Genomic DNA, 22,344 nt, shown 5'->3' on the forward strand with positions numbered 1-22,344 from the left:
AACAATATTGCAACAGGAAACTTTTGTTAAATTTTACTTGGCCAGCCATTTAACAAGGCTGTGTTTCAAATTCAAGCTAGCCAAGACTAGCCTGTATGCTAATGCTTTCAAGGTCATGAATGCTCCATTTACTTATAAATACATTTTCAGTTTGAGTTCTGTATTTGTCGTAGAGTAGAAGGCATTCATTCAGGCGTCCATGGCCAGTTCATTTTCTGCACATATGATGCAAAAAACTCTCCCTGGCTGAATCATCAGTACAAAAGATGAACAACTGTGTTAGAAAATATCTGGTTGTTTTATAAAAAGTCAAATTTGTAAGCTTGTGTACACAGAAACCTAGGGAGAGAAGACAATCACAGCTTTAAGTTATGTTGCATGCACCGCTAGCTGCAAGCTAACGCTAAACATTACACTTTGTAGAAGCCTGATAAAACTTTTAAATGTATTTACTATTCACACATTCTGATGCAAAGCTTTCTGATGTAGCTACAGGTCTCTGACTGCTTTATTCTCCATAGCAGTACTAGCGCGTATGTATTGTATTTGCCTTAATAAACTGTCAGAAAAACATTATTTATTAGAAACAAAGTTGTAGAGTAGTCTGTTTCCTTCCACTTGGCAACTTTCTTAGTTTGCTAATAAGCTAACTTGCACTCTAAGTACCTGTGGATTCCTGGCTCCTCCCACTTGTGTTTCAGTCAACCAATCAGATTATTCCTGTCTTCAGAGCAGCTCTGCCTCTAAAAAGAGTTTGTGTGGCTAAAAATATCCAACTTGCTAATTTCCCTGTAGCTCCAAAGAGAGTCCCACTCAAAATAGGAGTCTTTTAAAAACTTTCACGCCTCAGTGGATGAGTTGATTAACTACTTTATATATATATATATATATATATATATATATATATATATATATATCTTTATATTTCATTGGGCCCCTAAGTTCTGACTGCTCAACTCTCCTGACCCGATCTAAACAGTGTTGTTTGATGTTAAATCGCCATAAACAGACAGTGGAGGTCGGCACTGTGATATTGCATAATGTAGGTGCAAATATTCAGGCCAAACAGATGACTCATTTCCTCACAGCACAGTCACTGCAGAGGTAAAGAGAGAGAGCCCATCTGTGGTGTGCATGTGTGCAGTTACTGTGCTACCTGTGTTAGAAACAATGCTTTATGTATGTTAATATGTACATGTAGGCTACATGTATTTTTTTTTCACTTTTCAACATGTGTTTATATGTATTTCCATATTCACCTGTTGGTTTGTAGTGAAAGGAATTATGTCTCTGAGCCGTTTGGAGTGTACTTGCATATACACTTCTCATGTTATTGTTTATATGTCATTCTCAGTGGACAGGCATATGTTTATGAGTTTATGTTGCAAGAAAAGAGAAAAAAGTGGATTTCTTTTCTGCCTGACTACACAAACTTCCCCCAGTGCATCTGCAGGGGTTGTCAAGTCAACGGTGACTCAGTAATTTCTTGGCCATGTGCTCGAAAAACTCGCTTCACAACCCAACTTACGTCGGATAGAACAAACTCTGCAGCTTCTACCGCTCCTGCAGCAGCAGCCATCAATAACTTCACGCCCCTTCGTGTGTCACGGCAGCAGGAGGCGTCTCTTTGCATCAGTGTCCACCGGGCGGCTCGGCAGGCCACAACACATCACCGATTCCCTCTGCCCTCAGCTCAGACAGACCTGCCACTGCCTCTGTGTGTGTGTGTGTGTGTGTGTGTGTGTGTGTGTGTGTGTGTGTGTGTGTGTGTGTGTGTGTTTGTGCCAAGTGTGCAGCTGCTGACCCTTACAGAAAGTTCTGAATGCTGCTGGGCTGACTGACCTGCTGTCCTGGCCAATTCCTGTGTCTGTCCTCCATCTGTGCACTTGTGCAAAGTTAACAAGCGCAAACTACATATTAAAGGTCCCACATTTTAAACTTCCAGTGTTTAATTTAAAATGCTGATAAATGAAAAGATATATTTGTGGATTTAAGAACCAAAAACCATCTCAATGTAGTTTTAGTTCTCCTCTCTCAGGTTTTCTCTAGAGCTCTAGTAACAACAGGTCAGTGAGCCAATCAGAAGAGAGGAGGCTCTGAGCCTCTCTTCTGATTGGCTGACTGTTTTCTAAGAAAACATGCCCTGCAAGGTTGGATAGTGGGTCCAGGTGGGCGGGGCTTGGGCATGGCTGAGAGCGGTGACTGGTTTGTTGTAATGTCACAAAGTCCTGACAGCTTGTTTTCAGGAATACAGGCTGTGTGCATTTCTTTGTGGACTGAACGCTTTGATGCTTTCACAGTATTAATATAGAACCTAGACCTGCTTTATAAAATACATGGAAATCTCACCTTATACAATATGGGACCTTTAATTCAAACTATCACAAAAATTTTTTGGGGGGGAAAACATTTTAGTCCAACAAGGGTTAGATGGGGGGGCTGATATCTACATAGGCTATCTATTTTACAGTACAGGTGACTTACTCTAGTCCGTTGTGCCAGTGATCTATAGTAACAGCATGCCAGAGGAGGATGCAGCATTCAATATGTCCTGATCCATTATTTGTCTGATGCAGTGACTTATATCGTACCTGCGAGGCAGAAACCTTGGCAGCACTGTCTGGAGGTCCATTAGCTTGTGCTGTACATCATTTACTATTGCACAGTGCTCTACAAGTCACACTGCTAATGGCAGACCATTAGTGCAAGTCTTCCCTTGTCATTTGATAACAAAAAGTTTTCAATTAGTCTTGTAAAAGGTTTGTACAGGTTGCAGAAATAGAGAATCTCCCAATGTTCCTTGAGACACTGATAATATTTTCTGGTGGGAAATATTAACCCTTAGATGCATAAGTGGGTCAAAAATGACCCGGTGAGGTTGCTTTCTTGAAATATCTTCGTAATGAAAAATTGTTATTATTTCATATTCCAGGTATTCCTCAAAAAACATGTTTTTGATATAATGCCATTTACATTTTTAACTTACCTTTTATACATTTTAAGAAATTTTAGTTTTTGTATTACTACCCCAAGCTTCCATAAGTGGGTCAAAAATGACCCGCATGCATTTTCTATGGAATCCAATGGGAACCTTTGATTCTTATCAACTGTGGCTGTCAGGAATAAATTAACTTTGGATCACACAGACTATATCAGAAGTGTCACCCCTCAGGAAGATTATTTTACAAAGCAAGAGCTGATACGTGTAAGTATTATCTTCATATAATATTGTGTGTGTGTCTTTCATGACTGTTGTTATTATTATTTATCAACAAATTAGCCTACATTATAACTAGCTAAGACTAATGATATAATACAAGAGGTGATGAAGTGCACAAACTTGGAAGGACGGAGAGTAGCAACAGCTAGAGGAAAAGAATGGAAAAATGTCCTCAAAGATGAATTCATGGCCTTCATTGGATTGACCCTGCTTGCAGGAAGTGAGAAGAACTGGGATGTATCAGTCCGTGAGCTGTTTGGGAGTCCTCTACATAATCCCATGTACAAGGCCACTATGGCTGTTAGAATATTTGAAGACATTAGCCGTACCTGGCGCTTCGACGATAAGAGGACCAGAGCCTTCCGACTGGAAACAGACCATATGGCAGCCTTCTGCTATGTATGGGACCTGTTCCTGGTCAACTGCAGACAGCAATTCATCCCCAGTGATTGTGTCACTGTGGACGAACAGCTTGTGCCATTCAGGGGTAGGTGCAAGTTTCTACAGTACATGCCAAGCAAGCCCGCCAAGTACGGCCTAAAGATCTTCTGGGTTTGTGATGCACGCATCCCCTATGCAATGGATGGTATAGTTTACACGGGGAGACAACCAGGAGAAGAGGTTCAGAAGAATCTGGGGGAAAACATTGTCCAGCAGTTGTGTAGTAGATTTAGAAACACAGGTCGAAACATCACCATGGATAACTTTTTCACCAGTGTGCCTCTTGCACAGCATATCTTGGAGAAGGATCTCACTATTGTGGGGACTCTACGTAAGAACAAGCCAGACATCGCTCCTCTGATGAAGCCTTCCAAGTCCAGGGAGGTTCACAGCACAGAGTTTGGATTCAACGACAGCCTTACCATGGTCAGCTATGTCAGAAAGAAAGGAAAAGCTGTTGTGCTCCTGAGCACGATGCACCACGACAAAGTAGTGGATGAAAATAGCAGAAAGAAAAAAACAGAAGTGATCACATTTTACAACAAGACGAAAGGAGGTGTAGACACCACTGACCAGATGGTTGGCACCTACACCTGCAAGCACCAAACACAGAGGTGGTCCATGGTGTTGTGGTACAACCTAATTGACATCGCCACCCTGAATGCCTCTTACCTTTTTCAAAAATGTTAAAAAGTGAAAAATAAAGATATTTCAAACATGAAATCATTCTTGTGTGGTCCTAAATATAATACTAAATATTATACAAGTGATTATTCTTAACCAAAACGACAAAAATGGCATAAAAACACATTGATTCTAATACGGGTCATTTTTGACCCACTTATGGAAGAGTGTAGGGTCCAGTCACTCATGCATCTAAGGGTTAAAGTAAAAGCGTTTCTTTCTCTTTGTTTTTTCTGTCCTATTTGCTTCATTTTTACCCTTATTCCTATGACAACATAATACTAAAACAAGTCCTACAGAGCAAGGAGCAGGGAAAGTCAGTAAACATGACATGTTGAAAACAATAAGTTTTACCAAACATATTTGAAAGAAAATAAAAACAAGGCAGATGTTAAATGCACTGCAAAATCTTTCCATCGTAAGCATCCCTCATATTTTACAAACCATCGTCCTAAGTATATCTACGCAAAAAAGGCTGAATGTTGATCTGTTTAATCATCTGACCACTTGAGGTCATTGTCCTTCTGTCCCCAGATCTCAACAACTGACCAGGTGAGTAAAATGTTTTCATAACCAAAAAATGTGAAAGTAACACGAAAAAAGTCCCTTAATGTAATTTTTTTTTAGGTTGGGTTAAAGGTCATTTCAGTCTCAGAGGAGCTCCCCACATTTTCAGGCTGGATGAGGCTGGCAGGATGCCCGCTGGTGTTGTTATAGATTCTTGGCATTGATCTAGGCTGTCTGTGTTCTGCCAACAAACCTGTAGGATACAGCTTTATTTACTGTCCAAGATATATCAGTTTGAAAAGGCTCCCGCTTCACATTAACATTGAACAGAACGAAACAGACAAAGGTTCAAGGTCAAAAATCAACCACACTCGCAGGCATCAACCTATAACCAACACAGTATGTTACATAAGAAATCGGTTATCTGAGAGCCATAAAAACTTGTATCATAAAATAATAACACCTGTGCGATCAGTGAGTCAACTGCAAATTTCAGTGAAAAAGAGCAGCGACATTCTCTGCAGAATAATGATGATAAACTGTGCTACATATGCATTCACAGCCACACAAGTACACACAGGCACACGCATTCGAGAGGGTGCTCCATAACGCTAATGTGTGCTAGTCATCCCTTTCACCATCGCGTGTAGTTGAGTGTCATGCAGCCTCAGCGTACGCTATTAACTGCCTTCTAGGTCAAAGCGTGAATCGGTAATAAGCATCAGTATCTCTCACGCAGCGCGGCATCTCTCAGCTCCCCGCCGATGCAGGTGGAGTGTTTTTGATTCCCTGAACTCTCCACCAAGATCAGGGGTAAAAAAATAAATAAATAAAAATTTGGAGAAGTAATTAGCACAGAGAAGGAAAAAGAGATGATGTGTTTGTGTGTTTAGGTTCAGAGAGGCTCATTTGTCTGCAAGGATGACTGAACAGGATTGCCATGTGGTTTTAGTCTGCGTCTGTAACTGTGCGTGCCTGTGTGTGTGTTTATCTGTCATGCCGATGGCAGTCTAGGGAAACCATTTGTATTATTTAGTAAATATTAGTTTACTAACTTCCTCAGTTAATTAGCCAGTGATATGAAATCACTCACTGGTTGACACGAGGTGAAGGGTGTTATCATTAAAACCCAGTTAAAAAAAAACAAAAAAAACAGAAGCTCTACATTATAACGGAATTCGCACTGATCTCAATGAATATAAAGTAGTGAAGTTTGGATCATAAAGAATACATGTAATCCTATCAGTTGTACCGGGAGGACGCGGCAGGAACAGTGGATAGGAGACATCCGTTATTTATCCATTTGCAACTAGTTGCCTTATTTAGCTGCTAAAGAATCCCAAACAGAGCTAAAAGGAGACATAGTGCTCAGAAACATGATGAAAAAAAACGACGAATGCTAACATATCCATAGCTATTGGATTGGGGGGTTGGGTACCACGACATCATGCGCGCTGATGAAAGACCCTCGAGAGATCAATGTAATGTGTTGATCACTCTGAGCCCAGCATTAGGTTCAGCACCGAGTTCACGCTAAACAGTCGCAGCCATGAGCGAGTGGCTTGGAAAAAAATGCCACCCCTACTCGGACAGTAAGAAACCATACTGACACCTAAACAACTTAAGTGAGCTGTCATTCAAACTGTTGATGTTTTGGCTTTTTGTGTGTCATGTATAGGTGTGCGTTCAGCTACGTAAGGGGCCATTATCTTGCCAATGTTTCTGCATAGAGAATACTTCGGGGACTTTCATGTTGAAAATGAAAAGCTGTGATTGACAGGCACGTTGGCCACATGGGGATTCCCTCTGCAGTTGTTGGACCGCCCGCCCCCGCAGGCTGTTGCAGGGCAGAAAACCCCCACAGATCGGAGAATGTCAATCTATTGTCATTATTACATAAGGGAGAAATATAGTTCAGCGCTGCACAAAGGGCGTCTGGGCGGTTGAAGACATCAGCAGCCAAGAGAACCCAACAAACAAAGAAATGTGAGCTTTGAATCCATATGAGAAATGCATATTCAAATTATGGTGATCCTGTAATTTCTATTTTTGCATGCTGATAATCTTGTTTTTGTCTTCACACACATCACTCTTCAGCAAAAAGAAATGTGCTTGTATGGTTGGTTAAGATTTGTAATAGTGCTGGTTGAAGTGTTTTTGGATCTGGATGGCCTCGTTAACAATCATTCATTAAGAGGCTGTTGAAGTTTAACGAGCAAAGGCAGCATCACTCGGTAGATCCTTTAATCCTTTGATAAAACTTTTTACATGTGGAATAATTTACAGTTTTTACAACCTACCTTTGAATAGAATGTGATTAATTCTTGAAATGGTCTCAACCCTCTCTGGATCTTATCCTGGGACTGACCTTTTATTATGGTGGTCTGGACTGCAGCTCTTCAACCTTCCACAAATGTTCCAATGGTATTATAAGCAACTGAGTGAATAATCCTGCTGCTGATTAGTGCCCCCAAACAGAAGCAGAACCAATTCAGGTTAAAAGAAAACTCCCTTTTTAATTGCTGCCGACAGTCCTGACTGAGTGGCTTCATATTTTACAAAACTGGATCTTTTGGAAATGGTTGCAGTGCTCTGTAACCGGAATTCCAGAAAACGCCCCTTGGTTGGTCGCTGTCACTTCACCATGATTATAACACAAAAACACCACACACGGTGTGACATGAAGACCTTCAGGGTGAATTGCTGGACCATGATGACAAGTAAAATATCAATACATCAATCATCTTCAGTCTGACATTCCTTTAAATTTGCCCCCTCAGCAGACACGGGTGGAGGACTTGTGTTTGTGAAGAAAAGGGTTCTGGGTCCTCTTTTTTAATGGTGTTTCAGAAGGTGTCACAAAAGCAGCGACATTCACAAACATGCAGTCATCTCTGAGCTGAAGCATCCAGTATAAATACATAACTGTTTGTTATTTTTGAGACTGTCTTCCTGTAAAAAACGAGGTCGTTTGTGCAGCAGGTAATTATGACCCATGGTTTTGTTTTGTTGTCAAGCGACATCTAGTGGCTGTAGTGGCCTGATAACGACAGGAGCAAAGGTAAAAGTCTGGTGACGAAGTAAAAACAAAGTCTGTGTTTGGTGGAGGTTGTGGTGGATGGATGGGTCTAAAAAACACAGGATTACAAGTTAGCCATGTTGTTATTATTGTACCATGACAACAAAGATTGTCTAATGTTGAGGAAGTACTTAATTTAATCCAAGTCATGATTTTTTCCTAAACCTAACAAAGCCATGACCATTTTTTACAGTAACCATCACGACGAAGGCAGATGGTCGTTCTTGGTATGTTTATTATTGTAACCATGACAACCAAGGTCCGGTGCGCCTGCTATTTCAGGAGAAACTCTTATGGATCGTATCAGAGGGTTGAAAAAACATGACCTATACTGTTCAGGTTGGAGGACTGGTTGTTATTTTTAGTCTCAACATCTGGGAGAAGTGTTACAGGAAAGAAATGCAGATGTTAAAAGTTGCTATGCTGCAGTTATTCCACCAAACTCAGGAGGTACAAGGAGAAGCAAAGGATTGGCTGAAAATGACATCACTACAAGCCATGACCAAAAGACATAGTAAGTAGAGATATAATTCTTTATTTGTTATAAACATTAAATTTCGATACATAAAATGATAACCCAATAAGTAAACGACTTATTGGGTTATCATTTTATATTTATGACCTAATGCTAATACAGTTTTTACTCAGTTGTTACCTGGGTTGTTATAGAAGCTTGATGTTTTAGTTTGTTTACTGGGCTGTGCTATAAACTGTAAATCTGTATTAAATGCAGTAGGGGTTTCTTAGCTTCTCCCTCTCTCTCCAGTGGATTCATTCATGTCTGGTCACACTCAAGCAAGCACTGGTCGTCCAAAATAGCATTTCTTTCCATTGCGGATAACACGATGATCACAAGCAACATGTTGAATCAGCTCCGGAGCCAGAGGTGTCAGCTCAGCTGGGTCCAGTCACTGACCTCAGGAGCTTAATAATTACACAGATGCTAATTTGTCCTGTTTTCAGTTGTCAGCTAAGAGATAATGAAAGTTTGAATAATAAACAAGATCCCTGAGAGCAAAGTGAAAGTTTATTTGCATCTCTGTTTGAATTAGCTGAATAATTTGAAAGTTTTATCTGATTGTTTCCCCTGAAGATCTACCAGCAGGCTCTTCCTCTGAACTAATTAAAACACTTTGCTTGTGATAACAACTCTCCTCGAGGGAAAACTGGTGGAATACACCTTTAATGAAAAACTAATGGTTAAAAGATTTTGTTGTATTTAACATAATTAAAAATTAGCAAACTTGAACTTGTTTTTAATTGAACTTTTTCTGTTCAACTAAGAGTGACAGGTATTAATGAATGATGTCTCCTGCTTATAAATCCCACATATATTTGGAACTTTAACCATATCACCGCTGACTGTCTTATTATGAACTTCGGTTCATAGCGGATCGGTGCAGTGGCAGCAGTAAAGAGGGCGTTGTACCGGACCACTGTGGTGAAGAGGGAGCTGAGCCGGAAGGCAAAGCTCTGGATTTACCAGCCTATGTTCATGAGCTCTGGGTAGTGGCCGAAAGAATGAGATTGCGGATACAAGCGGCAGAAGTTAGATTCCTCTGCACGGTATCTGGGCTCAGCCTTAGAGATTGGGTTAGGAGCTTGGAGTAGAGCTGCTGGTCCCTTCACGCTGAAAGGAACCAGTTTGATGTGGTTTGGGATTTTGATTAGGATGCCTGCTGAGCGCCTGCCGTTGGAGGTCTTCCAGGCACATCCAAGTGGTAGGAGGCCTAAAGGTAGACCCAGAAAACACTGGAGAGATTATACATCTCATCTGGCCTGGGAACATCTTGGGATTCCCCCATGGACTACTGCTACTGGACTGGACTACATTGCTTGATCTGCTGCCACCGCGACCCAACCTCGGATCAGCAGCAGAAAATGGATGGATGTATATAAGAATGATATCTGGTTGACTGTGCTGTTTACTCAGTTTGAAATGTTGCAATGAACTTGACCATTCTTGTTAAAATGAAACAAAAATTAAAAATCAGGCGCTCACAGTCAACATTTCAGTCCAGATTTGGGTTTAATCTGGTTTGGCTGTTGTTGAGTGGCTCTGCACCATAAATGATAAGAGCCACTGTGCTGTGCAGTGGAGGTGTCTACAGTGGGAAGATTTCATTACTGCACATCAATTCATCAAGATTATACAGAGCCTCCCTTCTTGACTCCTTTCTCTGAGTTGCATTAAAATGGGTTGATAGCCACCAGAAAACATTATTCTTACATGCCAAGTCAGCTGAAAGCCAGTTAAGTGAGAAGAAACCCATTTGAATTGCTCACGGACACTGCCCACCCATGCGCTGCGGTGTTATATGAAATCCAGCAGGAAGCTCGTGTCATACAGAAATTACATGTCATGCTATCTAAGCTTGTGGTTAAGTGGTCAACTCCTGTAAGGTATGAAACACACGCACAATCGTGGGAAAAAGCACGAATATTTAGGACCTATGAAAATCCAATGGCCATGTTTTGATAGTTTAAATCAAAGAAGAGTGATTACACCAACTGCACAAAGACAGTGTGTATGAATCTGTCCCACAGCTCTTGGATGGAGGCCATGTCTGCAGCTAAAGAAGACGCAGTCAATGCCAGGCTCATTAGCAGAGAGTGGACAGAGCAAGATGGATATGGAGGGGAAGGAGGGGGAGAGAAAAAAGGAAGATGAGAAAGATGAGCAAAGAGGGAGGACATGCAAAAGAGGGCATGTAGAAGCCATTGATTTACAGATGTTAGGTTTGTTTAAGTACGAGCTTCAAGGGAAGGGATGTCCATTATGTGTGGAAAAAAAAGTCTGATTCGAAATCACAAAAGAAATCCTCTCACGATGCAAAAAAATACAAACAAGTGTTTGTACTTTTTCTTTCTTTGAACAAGTAAACAAATAGCAGTCCATACACCAGGGGGGTTTGTAAGGTCACTCTTGAATCATATATCTTCATATTGCGATATTCTCCAGGGTTTCCTCTGCTAATCCTAATTAATCCTTCAGGATAATTACGTTTTATCTCCTGTGTGACCGCACAACCAGAACACAGGGAACCACGTCGTGCACGGCAGAATACAGTTTCACAGTTACACTATCAATATTGGTCATGACACTTTACACTTAATGCATGGTTTTAGCATAACTGCGTCTATTACTAGGACCACATTAGCTAACATATACTGTATGTGTGTGTGTGTGTGTGTGCTGTTGCTGTGTAGGGAAACTAAGCTGACTGGTAATAATATTTTCTCAGTTAAATGATTTTCTAGCAATGTGTATATGAGTTTACTGTCATGATGATTCTATTGATAACAAAATTTGTTCCAAATTAAATTGCAATTTTTTCAAGATAATTAATTCTATGTTACTAAGAGACACACATCAAGCTTTCTGATGGCAAATGAAGTAAAAGGCTGTAAACCTACAAACAGCTGATTTCATTTCAATCTAAAGCTTGATCTCTGTTAATTCCCTAGTTGCAGTTAACATTAATCTGAACTCCAGATCGATACCAAAATACAACGGAATCTTAAGCCAAAAAAACTGGCAAAAAATTCCTAAAAATTTCAAATGGCAAATCCAAAGAGCAGCAGTAGCCTTAATGTTCGAGAAATAGCTTGTAACTGATGCTGATTCCTGGTTCAATTCTCTGATCTTTATTACAACAGTTCAAGTGTGTTCGACCAAAAAACGTCAACGCCCATCTTCTCCACTGGTCAGAAGATCAAACTGAGAGAGGTATTTGTGCTCAGTAAATTCAATGCCCAGAATAAATAAAGGTTAAAACCACATCATTGTCAGAGGCACCTACACATCACATATATCTAATGTGCCTTAAAGCTGCTTTACATCGTCTCAAAGTATTTATTTTCATTAAAGGGGCTTTTTGTAAGTTTTCTCTGCCGTTGAACATGGTTTCTTGTCGGGAGCGGGTGGTGGCGACTGTCACTTAACAAGAGCTTCAGCCATCGTCATGTTTACGCAACAAAAGGTTTTAATACGCCCTCTGAGCAGCGCTGCGTCTTCAGGGCAGACTGGAGGCTACAGGTAGTCATTATCAGAAAGTGACAGGTCGAGCTGGGGCTAGCTGGTTAGCATGCTAACTTCAGTAGTAGAAAAGACGTGATAGAAACAAGAGTTAACATTGCAGTTGCTTTCCACAGCTGGAGGCAGCTCTTGGTGAGTAAAGGAATTAAGTTTGATGCTGAACTCGCAACGTTCCTTCTACATTATCACATAAACAGCTGCCAATGCTAATGTTAGCTATGTAGCAATAGCAAAACTTACAAATAGCTCCATTGACAATACAATTGGAGCAAAAAGTTGTTTCATCATTTCATTACAGAGAACAGCTTCAACAGAAAACCATGAGGTGAGAAGAATTCATATATATATATGAATTCTGCCAAAATGCTCTGAAGTTTATCCACTATTATTATTCAGTGTTGTTTCCTGTTTACAAACACACACACACACACACACACACACACACACACAAGTTTGTTGTCTTACATAGTGTTTACATGTTCTTCCAGTAGATGTGTGTGGAAGGCTTCACTGCAGCTGCTCTCTGTTCTGTTGTGGTTTGGTTCCCCTGCTGTGGTTTTCAACCGGGGGGGAGGTCTGTCGCATCCCACTGATTACGACCCCCTGTGTGTGTGTGTGTGTGTGTGTGTGTGTGTGTATATGTGTGTGTGTGTGTTTCTGTGCATTCTTGGGTATGTTAATCAGTGTGTCAGAAGGTTTGATTTGATGTTTTTGTGCTGCATCAACCATCTCTCTTTCCACCTTACTTGGGTTAGCGCACACATCCGCACACACACACACACAGACACACACACACACACACACTTTCACTTTATCATCTAATGCCAGCTAAAGCCGACTACTAAGGCCCACCCCAGTCTCCCATGTCTGTTTGTCACACACTTTGCTGCTCTGCCCTCTCTCGCTCTCTTGCACACACACAGACACACACACGCACACAGGCGCACACACACACAGATCCCAGTTTCCCCTGTGGTCGCCTGATTGAGGTTTCTGTGCCTCGCCCTTTAGATTTACTGTAATCGTCGGAGGAAGGTAGGGAGGAAAGAAAGGGAAGGAAAGTTAAATTGAAGGATGGAAGAGCAAAGAGGCGATAGAGAGAGTGATGGAGTAAAAGGAGAGAGGGTGTGCAAGCATGGGAGGGGAGCGATGAGGAAGTGGGAGAGGTGGCGACGGAGGGCAGAACAAAGGTAGGGAAAAAACGTGACTGAGAAGCTGAGGAAGGTCAGAGGGAGGAGGAGGGAGTGTTCGAGGGAGATAGGAGTCGAGGAAAGAAATGATGAATGAAGGGATGATTAGAAATAGGGGGCAGTAAAGAGGAGAAAGAGAGAAACTCCGAGGCTGCCGAGGACAGAAAACATCTCCCATTAAACAGCGATTACAGCCTCTGCCGGTCCAGAGTGCTTTGCGACTTTACAACCTCTGCTGTCAGCCGCTGATGATATAACACCCAGTTTTAAAGATCAATTTGTCACTTTTCATCTCCTCCCACACCTCATTCTCCTCCACCTCCTCCTCGTCCTCCTCTTCCTCTTCTTCCGAGGCCGAAGGCAGAGATGCCAGAGGAGGAGGTGGAGGAGGAGGGAGGAGCTGGAGTCGTAGTCTCATGGAGAGAAAGAGGTGAGAAAGCTGACTTCTATTTACGAGCACTTTTGATGATGTCATCTGCAATAAATCCTCCCCTCTCTCTCCCTGCACTGCTTCACGTTCTTGCAATAAGAGCTCTGCACACACACACACACACACACACACACACACACACACACACACACACACACACACACACACACACACACACACACACACACACACACACAGTGCTGTAACTGCCCGGCAGATTGAATCAATTCCTCATTTGTCCTGACTCCTCTCTCTACATGTCTCTGATAAGCTACGGCCAGTGCTTCCAAAACTGAGGTCTGGGGACTCGAGGAGTCCTTTAAGTGGTTCCACGAGGGTCCCAGTCAATAAGACGGAAAGCTCCAATTCACTTTGAATTAAGTTATTGAACCAGCAATAGACCAGTTATATGGATACTTGGCATATCTTAGACATCTGCTACAGTTGTAACCTTTCTTGCCAGTCTCACTTGGCCCTCATTAGCAATTTATATGATTGTTGACCATTGAAATACATGTTTTCCTGGTGTGACCACACCCACGATGACAGCTGTGGGCTGTTGCACTTGCAACCTGTGTCGCACAGGTTGCGGAAAAAGCATGTTGTTGCCACTAGTTGGCGGCACAAGCAAGATTATTTATGTAGTGAGTCTTAAATATACATAAATGGTGGTTAATGGGCTGAAACTTTACAAAGGATTAGCAGGGTCTTCTACTACATCTCAGTACAAACTGTTGATGCTCTCCTAGGGTGAGCCTTCTGGGTGTCACAGACACCAGAGACTTTGGGAACTTCTCATCTTGGCAGTAAAGGTCATGGGTGACGGAGACGAGTGCTTCATGCGTGCCTGGTGAGACGACCTTGCTCTGCACTGTACGAAACAGACAGAATTAAAAAAAAATAAATCACGGCCTAGATGGGAGCAGATGGAGTGTGAGTTTCTCCTCGGAGTGTAGAGAGAGAGAGAAGTGAGATAATAGCCCACAGCTAATCCACTGCACACTGAAAACTCATTACTCCTTAAGAAGGAAACAAAAAAAAAAAACCCTGCTCCCCAAGATGGAAAGAACGTGCTGCCTAAGGTGAAGACCTTGGCACCGACGGCCTGGTTTTCCTCATGTGTGAAATCTCTTTTATGCACAGTTCAGCGGATTTGACTTCTTGTCTTTATTGAAGAGGATCTTTTGTACGAGCCCGGCGGTGGGCGCCCGCAGCTCCCCAGGACTCCCGCTAGCACGCTCACCGGCAGCGAAAATATGTTTTTAATGTTTCTGAATCAATCTGCTCCTTCAGGAAGCCTTCACTGGACAAACTGAAGAGGAGCAGGAAGACCTATCTTGTCCTGTGAAACTGTAAACACTGGGAAAAGGCAACGCACTGCAGCAGCGTTGTGGTATTATTGAAACACTGAGAAACACCTCAACCGGTGTCACGACAAGCTCAGTCATAAAATAACATCAACATAGTATCAATAACGCTTCACATGTCGAACAGAGTTTTTACGTCGTTTGTGTCGATATTTGGCCACAACTAAACCACACACACACACACACACACACACACACACACAAGGCAGAGGAGGCTTCACATTCAGTGGCTGTTCAATGAAGTGGCTGCACTGCGTCAAGTTTAAGGCAAATTTACTTCATGTTTAAAAGAACCAAAGTTTAACTGTTGTGAGGAGACGGGGTGTGAACTGTACTCTGTTGTTACATCATCCCCTGGCTCCGATAACGCAACAGTTGCAGCAGCTTTGTAGATTTTAATGAAGCCATTTCGGAAAAGGCAAAGTGTGAAATAGTGTGAAATATAAATATTAAAGGCCATGAAAACATGTCATAGGCCATTGAGGTTTTACATAAACACGATTTTCTGCCAAAGTCAGTGCTGTTCACGGCGATTTTAAGTGGCCGTGGCCTTAGCTGACTTGGGTGCACCAATTAGGATTTAAGCAACACGTGAGGTTGGATATTTCCAATCAAATATGATAAAACCACATCCACACCGTCCTGGTGAAGCAGCTTAGCTTAGTTTCGGACTTTAAACTCTTAATAACTTACACTGCTGATTTTTTCTGTTTGAGAACCACAGAGAAATTTCAGCACAGAGTTTAATCACCTCATGAAGATACCAGCAGCAGCAGCAGAGCAGGCTTTTATTTTCACCCTGCTCCGTACACACACTCACTCTAAGGGCTCCGCTGTGGACAAAATCATGCAGCATCTCAGCTCTGTTAAAACCACTTAGGTCCTTTTACCTTCTACCGCACCATCTGCATATTCATACATGATAACAAGTTCATGCTCCTTCAAAATTCATTGCTCCGTTATGATAATCTCATGTCCAGGGAGTCGTTGCAGCACAAGCAATTAGAAAATCATTCACATGCCTGCATGCTGGAATGAAATTATTGAAGATTAGATTCTGCTTTGATTATCTTGTTTTCCCTTCAGGTGGAATGTGTGGACTCAGCATGTGGAGATCAGAGTCACTGCAGCATCCAGTCAAGAGGAGGCACACACAGCCTGATTAACGGTATAAGACTGAGCCGCGGCAAAGACCCCGTTTTAACACCTCCTGGTAAGCAGGTTGCACTCACTGGAACACAAAATGGCCTTGTGGCCACAGCGCTTCAGTCTACGTTACAAATCACCAGCCTGTTACAGTAAGTTGTACTCAGTGTTGCCCCAGGGGTCAACTGCACCATGTGTGCAGGGAGCCAGCAGCAGATGTGAAGGAAAAACACACACACACACACACACACACACACACACACAAAAAAAAACATGAGATGAGAAATTAAATATTAACTGCACCTTTCTAAAACTGAGGAGAGTAATGATGTGTGAATTTGTGCAGCAAATTGGGAAGGCACCGAATATCAAAAAGTTTGGGACAGACAAAATAACACCTCCGGGAAAAAGCACAGGGCATCACCGGACGTGCTCACAGATACAGGCTGGAGAAAAAGGTCAGACTTACCTCCCAACGCTTGTTTCATAACGAAATTCATGACGATGGCTTTTAATTCCCTGCCTTCCTTATCCAAGCGATGTTACATTCAATAGTTGCAGAAAAGTAGAAGTCCTTGGTTGCCAGATCTGAGAAAAAAAATGACCAAAACAAAGATGTTTCCCTCATGAAAAAGAATCAATAATACTAAATTTAATAATCCTATAATTTAACATTTCATCAAATAAGACAGCAAAAGCAATGACTATACAGCATATTCCATACTGGAATAATAATGACTTAAATGCCATTAGGTACAAACTCACTTTAGGCTACTACAGACACGCTCCTAATTAAATATTCAAAGATTGTAGAAATATTAAAGGATCATTTCTGAAATGTTACAGTTACAACCTGCAGTCACATATGAGCTTAGAGACTGTGCATGTGTGATAGGCACGTTTCTTCACTGCGCCAACTGAAGGACACAGAGGTCAGTGGTTCAAACACAACCTTAACACAACGGAAAGCACAGCAAACATCTAAAATGTACTGACCAGATCAGCAGCTATGGCTCATTGTCTCCTTGCAAATGTGGCGCTTTTTAAAGAATCCGGAGAGTTGTGGGTGTTTGGTGTCATGCAGTGACGGGGAGTGTATGTGTGTGTCACGACAATCAGTAATAACCTCTATGTGGCCAAAGCTTTGCCCGCAGCCAGGCGAGTTTGGAGAAAAAGTGCACGGTGCCAGTCCTCAGCTTTGCAGGACGGTCTGCTGCCATGCATGTGGACGCCGGACTGAACCACTGCACACTGTGCATTTTTGCCTGATCATGTGGTAAAACTTTCCATTCTCCATTGGAGGGACATTGGACCCAGCCATCCCACCCCGGCATCAAAAAAGAAAAAGAAAAAGAAAGCTGTTCGTACAGTGCGTTAATTAAGCAGCAATGCAGACTCATGCATGCGTGTTTACAGCTAAATGTGCGGTGAATGTGCGGAAAATATGTTCAAAAACGACCCGATTGCGCGTTTGCGTGCAAAGAGACAAGAGGTGGTGTGAAAGCAGAGATACACATGCACTTCCTCGTTCTGATCAGAGGCTGGTTTCAGCACCACCGCGGCTGGACAGCTCCCCAAACCGTTGAATTAACACTGAAGGAGCCGAATCAAGCATCGATTTACCTCCGTCCGGCGCCTGGATGAAATCCTCCTCACACACTCAACACACCAAACAAGGATCAAGAGAGCAGAGCTGGAGCCGCAGCCGCCTCCGGAGCGAAGTTATCCTGCAGCAGGCAAACAGCAGCACGGGCTAATCTAACTGCTCGTCCCTTGCATCTCTGGCTGGCTCCCCGGGGCTGGAAAAAGGACGTCCTTGGTGCTTCCTACTGCCTGCCGCTTCGTCTTCCTGCACACACACTCACTCACTCATAAACACTCACACACACACACGTAGAGAGAAAGAGGAGGAGTAGAATTGGGGGGGGGGGGCGGTGTAGTAGTGGTGGTGGTTTGCGGAGGGTGAAGCAGCTGCCGTTCACACCGTGATGGGAAGGAGCGACTGAATCACATGGAGGGCTGGAGGGAGAGAAACGTCCCACTAACGTTCCCCTGACCGATAGAGAGATCAATTATTCAGCCCTGACGATGGATGGCTGCTCCGTCCAACAGCCCGCCCCCCTTCTCTGCAACGGGAAGAGGGACTCGGGAATTCACTTAAAACGGAAGAGCAGAATAGAACAGATACTGTATGTGGTGGACACGGGGGGGATATGTTGTCGCTTGGTGTCTCTTGGTTTTGTCTGTGTTGCATTCGGTTTACATCCAGGTGGAGCAACGTGGAAAATCACAAAATGTTCCAATAGGCTTCCTTTCATCTTTCTGCAGGGAATGCTGGTGTGTATGTGGTGCTTGTTAATGTATGGTGATCATATTGCTCTTTATTATATTTATATCCCATTGTTGCACTATAGTATTCAGAGACATCAGAGCATGCCAGTGGTGTGCACAGACTGTGTGAGGGACGGGGGCAAACTGCAAACACCTTTTCTGGGTTAAGTTATTTTTACATTGTGGCACATCAGAGAGGCATCAATACTAGGCCTATGGGAAAAAGAGACATGAAAGTTTGCTGTTACGCCCCGGACATATCCCCTGGTTTACAAAAAAGGTTTCAGATAAAGGGCATTTTGATGGAAAAGTGGCCCGGTGCATGCCAACATGCTCCCATTAGGGACAAATGCCAAGTCAAACAAATGTTAAGAAAGTTTTTGTTGCATTTAAAAAATACTTAATACTGTTTCAGGATAAGCTGCACTTGGTATCACTGCAACACAACAGGGGAGACAAACTTTAAAAATGTCCCATATTTTACACTTTACTGGCATTTTATTTTGAAGTTTTGATATCTATAAGAAAATATATGGTTTTAAGAACCAAAAACCATCTGAGTGTAGTTTTACATCTGCTCTCTCAGGCTTCTCTCTGGAGCTCTAGTAACAGGTTAACTGTTGGCTGACTGCTTTCTGAGTGACTGAATAAAAATATAGCAGATTGCAGGAAAACACTCAGAGAAACCAAATCCTGCAAGGTTGGATGGTGGGTCCAGGTGGGTGGGGCTTAGGGCATGGCTGAGTGTGGTGAGTGTTTCATTGTGACATCACAAAGTTACAGAAGCCCTGATGGCTCGTTTTAAGGCTCAGTTTCTGAATACAGGCTGTGTCCATTTCTCTATGGACTGAGCGCTTTGATACTTTCACAGTATTAATATAGAACCTATACCTGCCAAAAAAGACATTGACCTCTCACTTTATTCAATACGGGACCTTTAAAAAGATTTTAAAGGGGCCTTCTAGGCCATCATCAGTCTTTCTAGAGTCTTAAATCCAGCTCCAGGTGAAATGGACGTCTTGTGTATTTGACATATTGATTTTGTGTGGGACCGTAATCTGACCGTAGGTTTTTGGAGTTTAAACAATGCTTAGTCAAGTAAAAACATACATGCTCATGGCGCAGGGAATACTGGTGATGTCTCACTCTACCCAGTGAGGGCCAACATGATATGATTTTCACTGAGCTTGTTTCAGTCTGTGATGACACTTGAGCCCTTTTCATTCCCAGCTCATGACAAATTTTCCTGATCTGAATCTTTCTTGCAAGGAGGTTTAAAACTGATCTTTTCAGTGACACCAAACATAATACAATATTAAACTGTATCCTAATAGATGATAGTTCCATAAATTTATGAAAAGCTGTGACACTAAAATTTCACATCTTACACCCTTTCAGTTGTATCTCATTTAGACTCCCATGTACTTTGGTTTGGTACTTCGGAGACCCTTCACTATTCAGTCGTGTAGCGGGTACTTGACATGTTTCCTGGAATTAGGCTGCATGTAGAGAATTTTAATCCCTGCTTTCATTTTTATCTCACCTCACATCTCACAGTCTTCCAGACTCAAGGTAATTAAACTTCATCAGTTCTCCCGACAAGCCAGACTGAGTTCACTCAGTCCCTGCTGGTGTAAAATGATGTAATAAAAGCAAAGTATACCGCTTGCATACAGCTGTTGTTTACAATTCTTTTCTTCCAGTTAAAGCAGCACAGGGCAAGATTTCTATATTGAAATACACCCGTGTTATTCTTAGAATAAGTAGGACTACATCAGAAAAGGGTTGAGGTACGTTAAACCTGGTGTGTGGTTTGGTCATCGGTGGAAACGGTTGCACATAGGGGTTCAAAATTAAAAGGTTACAGCCATGACCCTGGTCTCATGGGAAACTGAACTCTGAAACTGAGCCAATGTCAAAAAGGCACAAACATATTAGAAATGCAAGTTTTTTTTTGGCTTAAAAAAGTGAATGTGATGTTTGTAGAAGCACATTTTTTTTATGCATATAAAACTCTTTGGAGCCGCAAGTCTCCAGCTGTTGCACTGATGTGATTTTCCTAAAATGGTTTACACACATAGAATCAAGAGACTTAGTGCTGTCAAGGTTGTGTGAAGACTGAGTCCAATAAAGATAAAAAAGACACCTAAAGCAGCACAACCAAGGACTGGATTTACCAACATCAAGTCTTTTCCTTCTCTCATCCCTCTGGTTCCCTCTGACATAAAGCATTAAAGACCATCTGTGTGGATTAGCATGAGCACATGCTGTATTTCTTACTGATGTCACCTTTATGGATTTCTGCAGGTCCTTAAACTTCAAAGTGACCTCTCCTTTGCATTTTTCACAACATGCTGAGTACAACTTGCACACAGGCCCTGCGGTGGCTTTTTGTCTGGTTCCTCTTTCTTTCTCAAGCAGCTTTGTACACTTGTTTTAGAGAGTGCAAACATTAGCATAATAACTTTGACTCATGTCTTTAATTTACAACTGGTCACCTAAACTGCAATGTGAAGCAAATATAGGTTATGTTGTGCAAATAAAGTTTATTTTTAAAGAATGTAAAATGTAAATGTCTAATTTCTTTGTTTTAAATATGATTAGATATTACTTGATTGATGATTTGGATGAATAGTTCAGTTACATACTCATGATGAGGTTAACAGATCACATCAGTGCTGAGAAAAAAGAGTATGTTGAGTAATTTTGTTGATGTGCTGACAGATCTATATTCTGTATTGCATTCTTTGGACATGATGAGTATGAAGCTGCAGCTGCTTTCTGTTCATTTCTATTAACTTCAGCTGTCACACTACAGTAAGGTTGTTGCCGCAGGTCGCCCCCCAGGACGCCTGTTGGCCGAAGCAGAGGTCATTTGCATCAATCCACCAGCCTCCATGAGTTCCCTCCATCAGCCTCTGAAATGACTATTGATGGAGATCAATAGTAACTTACTTTAAGTGATTTTTTAAGCCATTTCTGTCGTGGCAGTATTGCACACCCTGCGGGACTTTGAATTTGTTTGATTTGCATTATGTGTTCTGATCTCCTGATTTTTACTGATCGGTTATGGAGCTGTGTGTATGAGTAGAGCGTGTAGCGTTGACCCTGCCGACCTCAGGCTCTCTGGCGTTGGTGGTCACCCTTGAAGTTAGTGTATTTAGCCAAATGATGGTGAAACTAATGCAAATAAACAAGAAAGCAGCAGCAGGTGCTTGTTTGAAATGAAATATCAAACATGACATTTTCTTGCTGAATCATTCACCTGTTCAGTTAATTGATTCCAAACATTCATTTTCACAGCAGAAAGAAGAAACGACGTTCACTGTCTGATTTGTGCTGAAAATCATAGCTTATAATTTTCTTATTACATTTATACATTATACATTTGTCAGCTATGGTCAGTCGTTACCCATTATGTACTGTACATTAGATGGCTAAGTTTAGCGAACAATCTGCCGGTCATACAGCAAATATACTTTTTTAGTGTTTTTCAGATGTTAACACAGGTTACAAGCAAGTTATAAAACAAAAAAAAAGTCAAACAAACGTACGTACCTTAAAGTCAAATCTACGATTGTCTTTAAGAGATATTCATGACATCTTAGTGCCAACAAAAGTATTTTAAAACCAAAATAAAGTTAGCACACTTGTTCATGTTTTCTGTGTATCACACACATGAATGTTATCCAAGCAAACAGTGTGAAGATCAACTGTGGTGGCTGCAACAGTTCCCAGTGCAAGTTCCCAGTGTGGTGTATTTTTTCATCGATGAGCAGAATAAAAGTATGCCAAGCAGAGTTCTTTGAGAAAGGAATAAAAAATAGTTTAATATTAGAGTGATGGGTCTTGATTGTGACCTCAATAACCCTTGGAATTCACTTTGATAAAGCAGCAACAACAGGGAAGT

The 22,344-nt window shown here is 41.9% G+C and overlaps 1 protein-coding gene across 2 annotated transcripts in view; it reads right to left on the reverse strand.

Annotated features, from left to right (window-relative positions):
* Positions 1-18,035, reverse strand: part of LOC130173761 (complexin-2-like) — a 56,684-nt gene extending 38,649 nt beyond the window's left edge. The window contains exons 1-2 of one of the 2 annotated variants that reach the window (XM_056383234.1): positions 17,727-18,035; positions 16,573-16,691 (exon numbers count right to left, since the gene is read on the reverse strand). In XM_056383234.1, the coding sequence (XP_056239209.1) occupies positions 16,573-16,603 (31 nt within the window). In that variant the 5' untranslated portion in view covers positions 16,604-16,691; positions 17,727-18,035. Of the gene's footprint in view, positions 1-16,572; positions 16,692-17,099; positions 17,302-17,726 lie in introns of those variants that run through there. The other variant, XM_056383235.1, reaches the window with a different exon arrangement.
* Positions 18,036-22,344: the final 4,309 nt, after the last annotated feature.

This window comes from Seriola aureovittata, chromosome 8 (genome assembly GCF_021018895.1).
Source record: "Seriola aureovittata isolate HTS-2021-v1 ecotype China chromosome 8, ASM2101889v1, whole genome shotgun sequence".
Taxonomy (NCBI): domain Eukaryota; kingdom Metazoa; phylum Chordata; class Actinopteri; order Carangiformes; family Carangidae; genus Seriola; species Seriola aureovittata.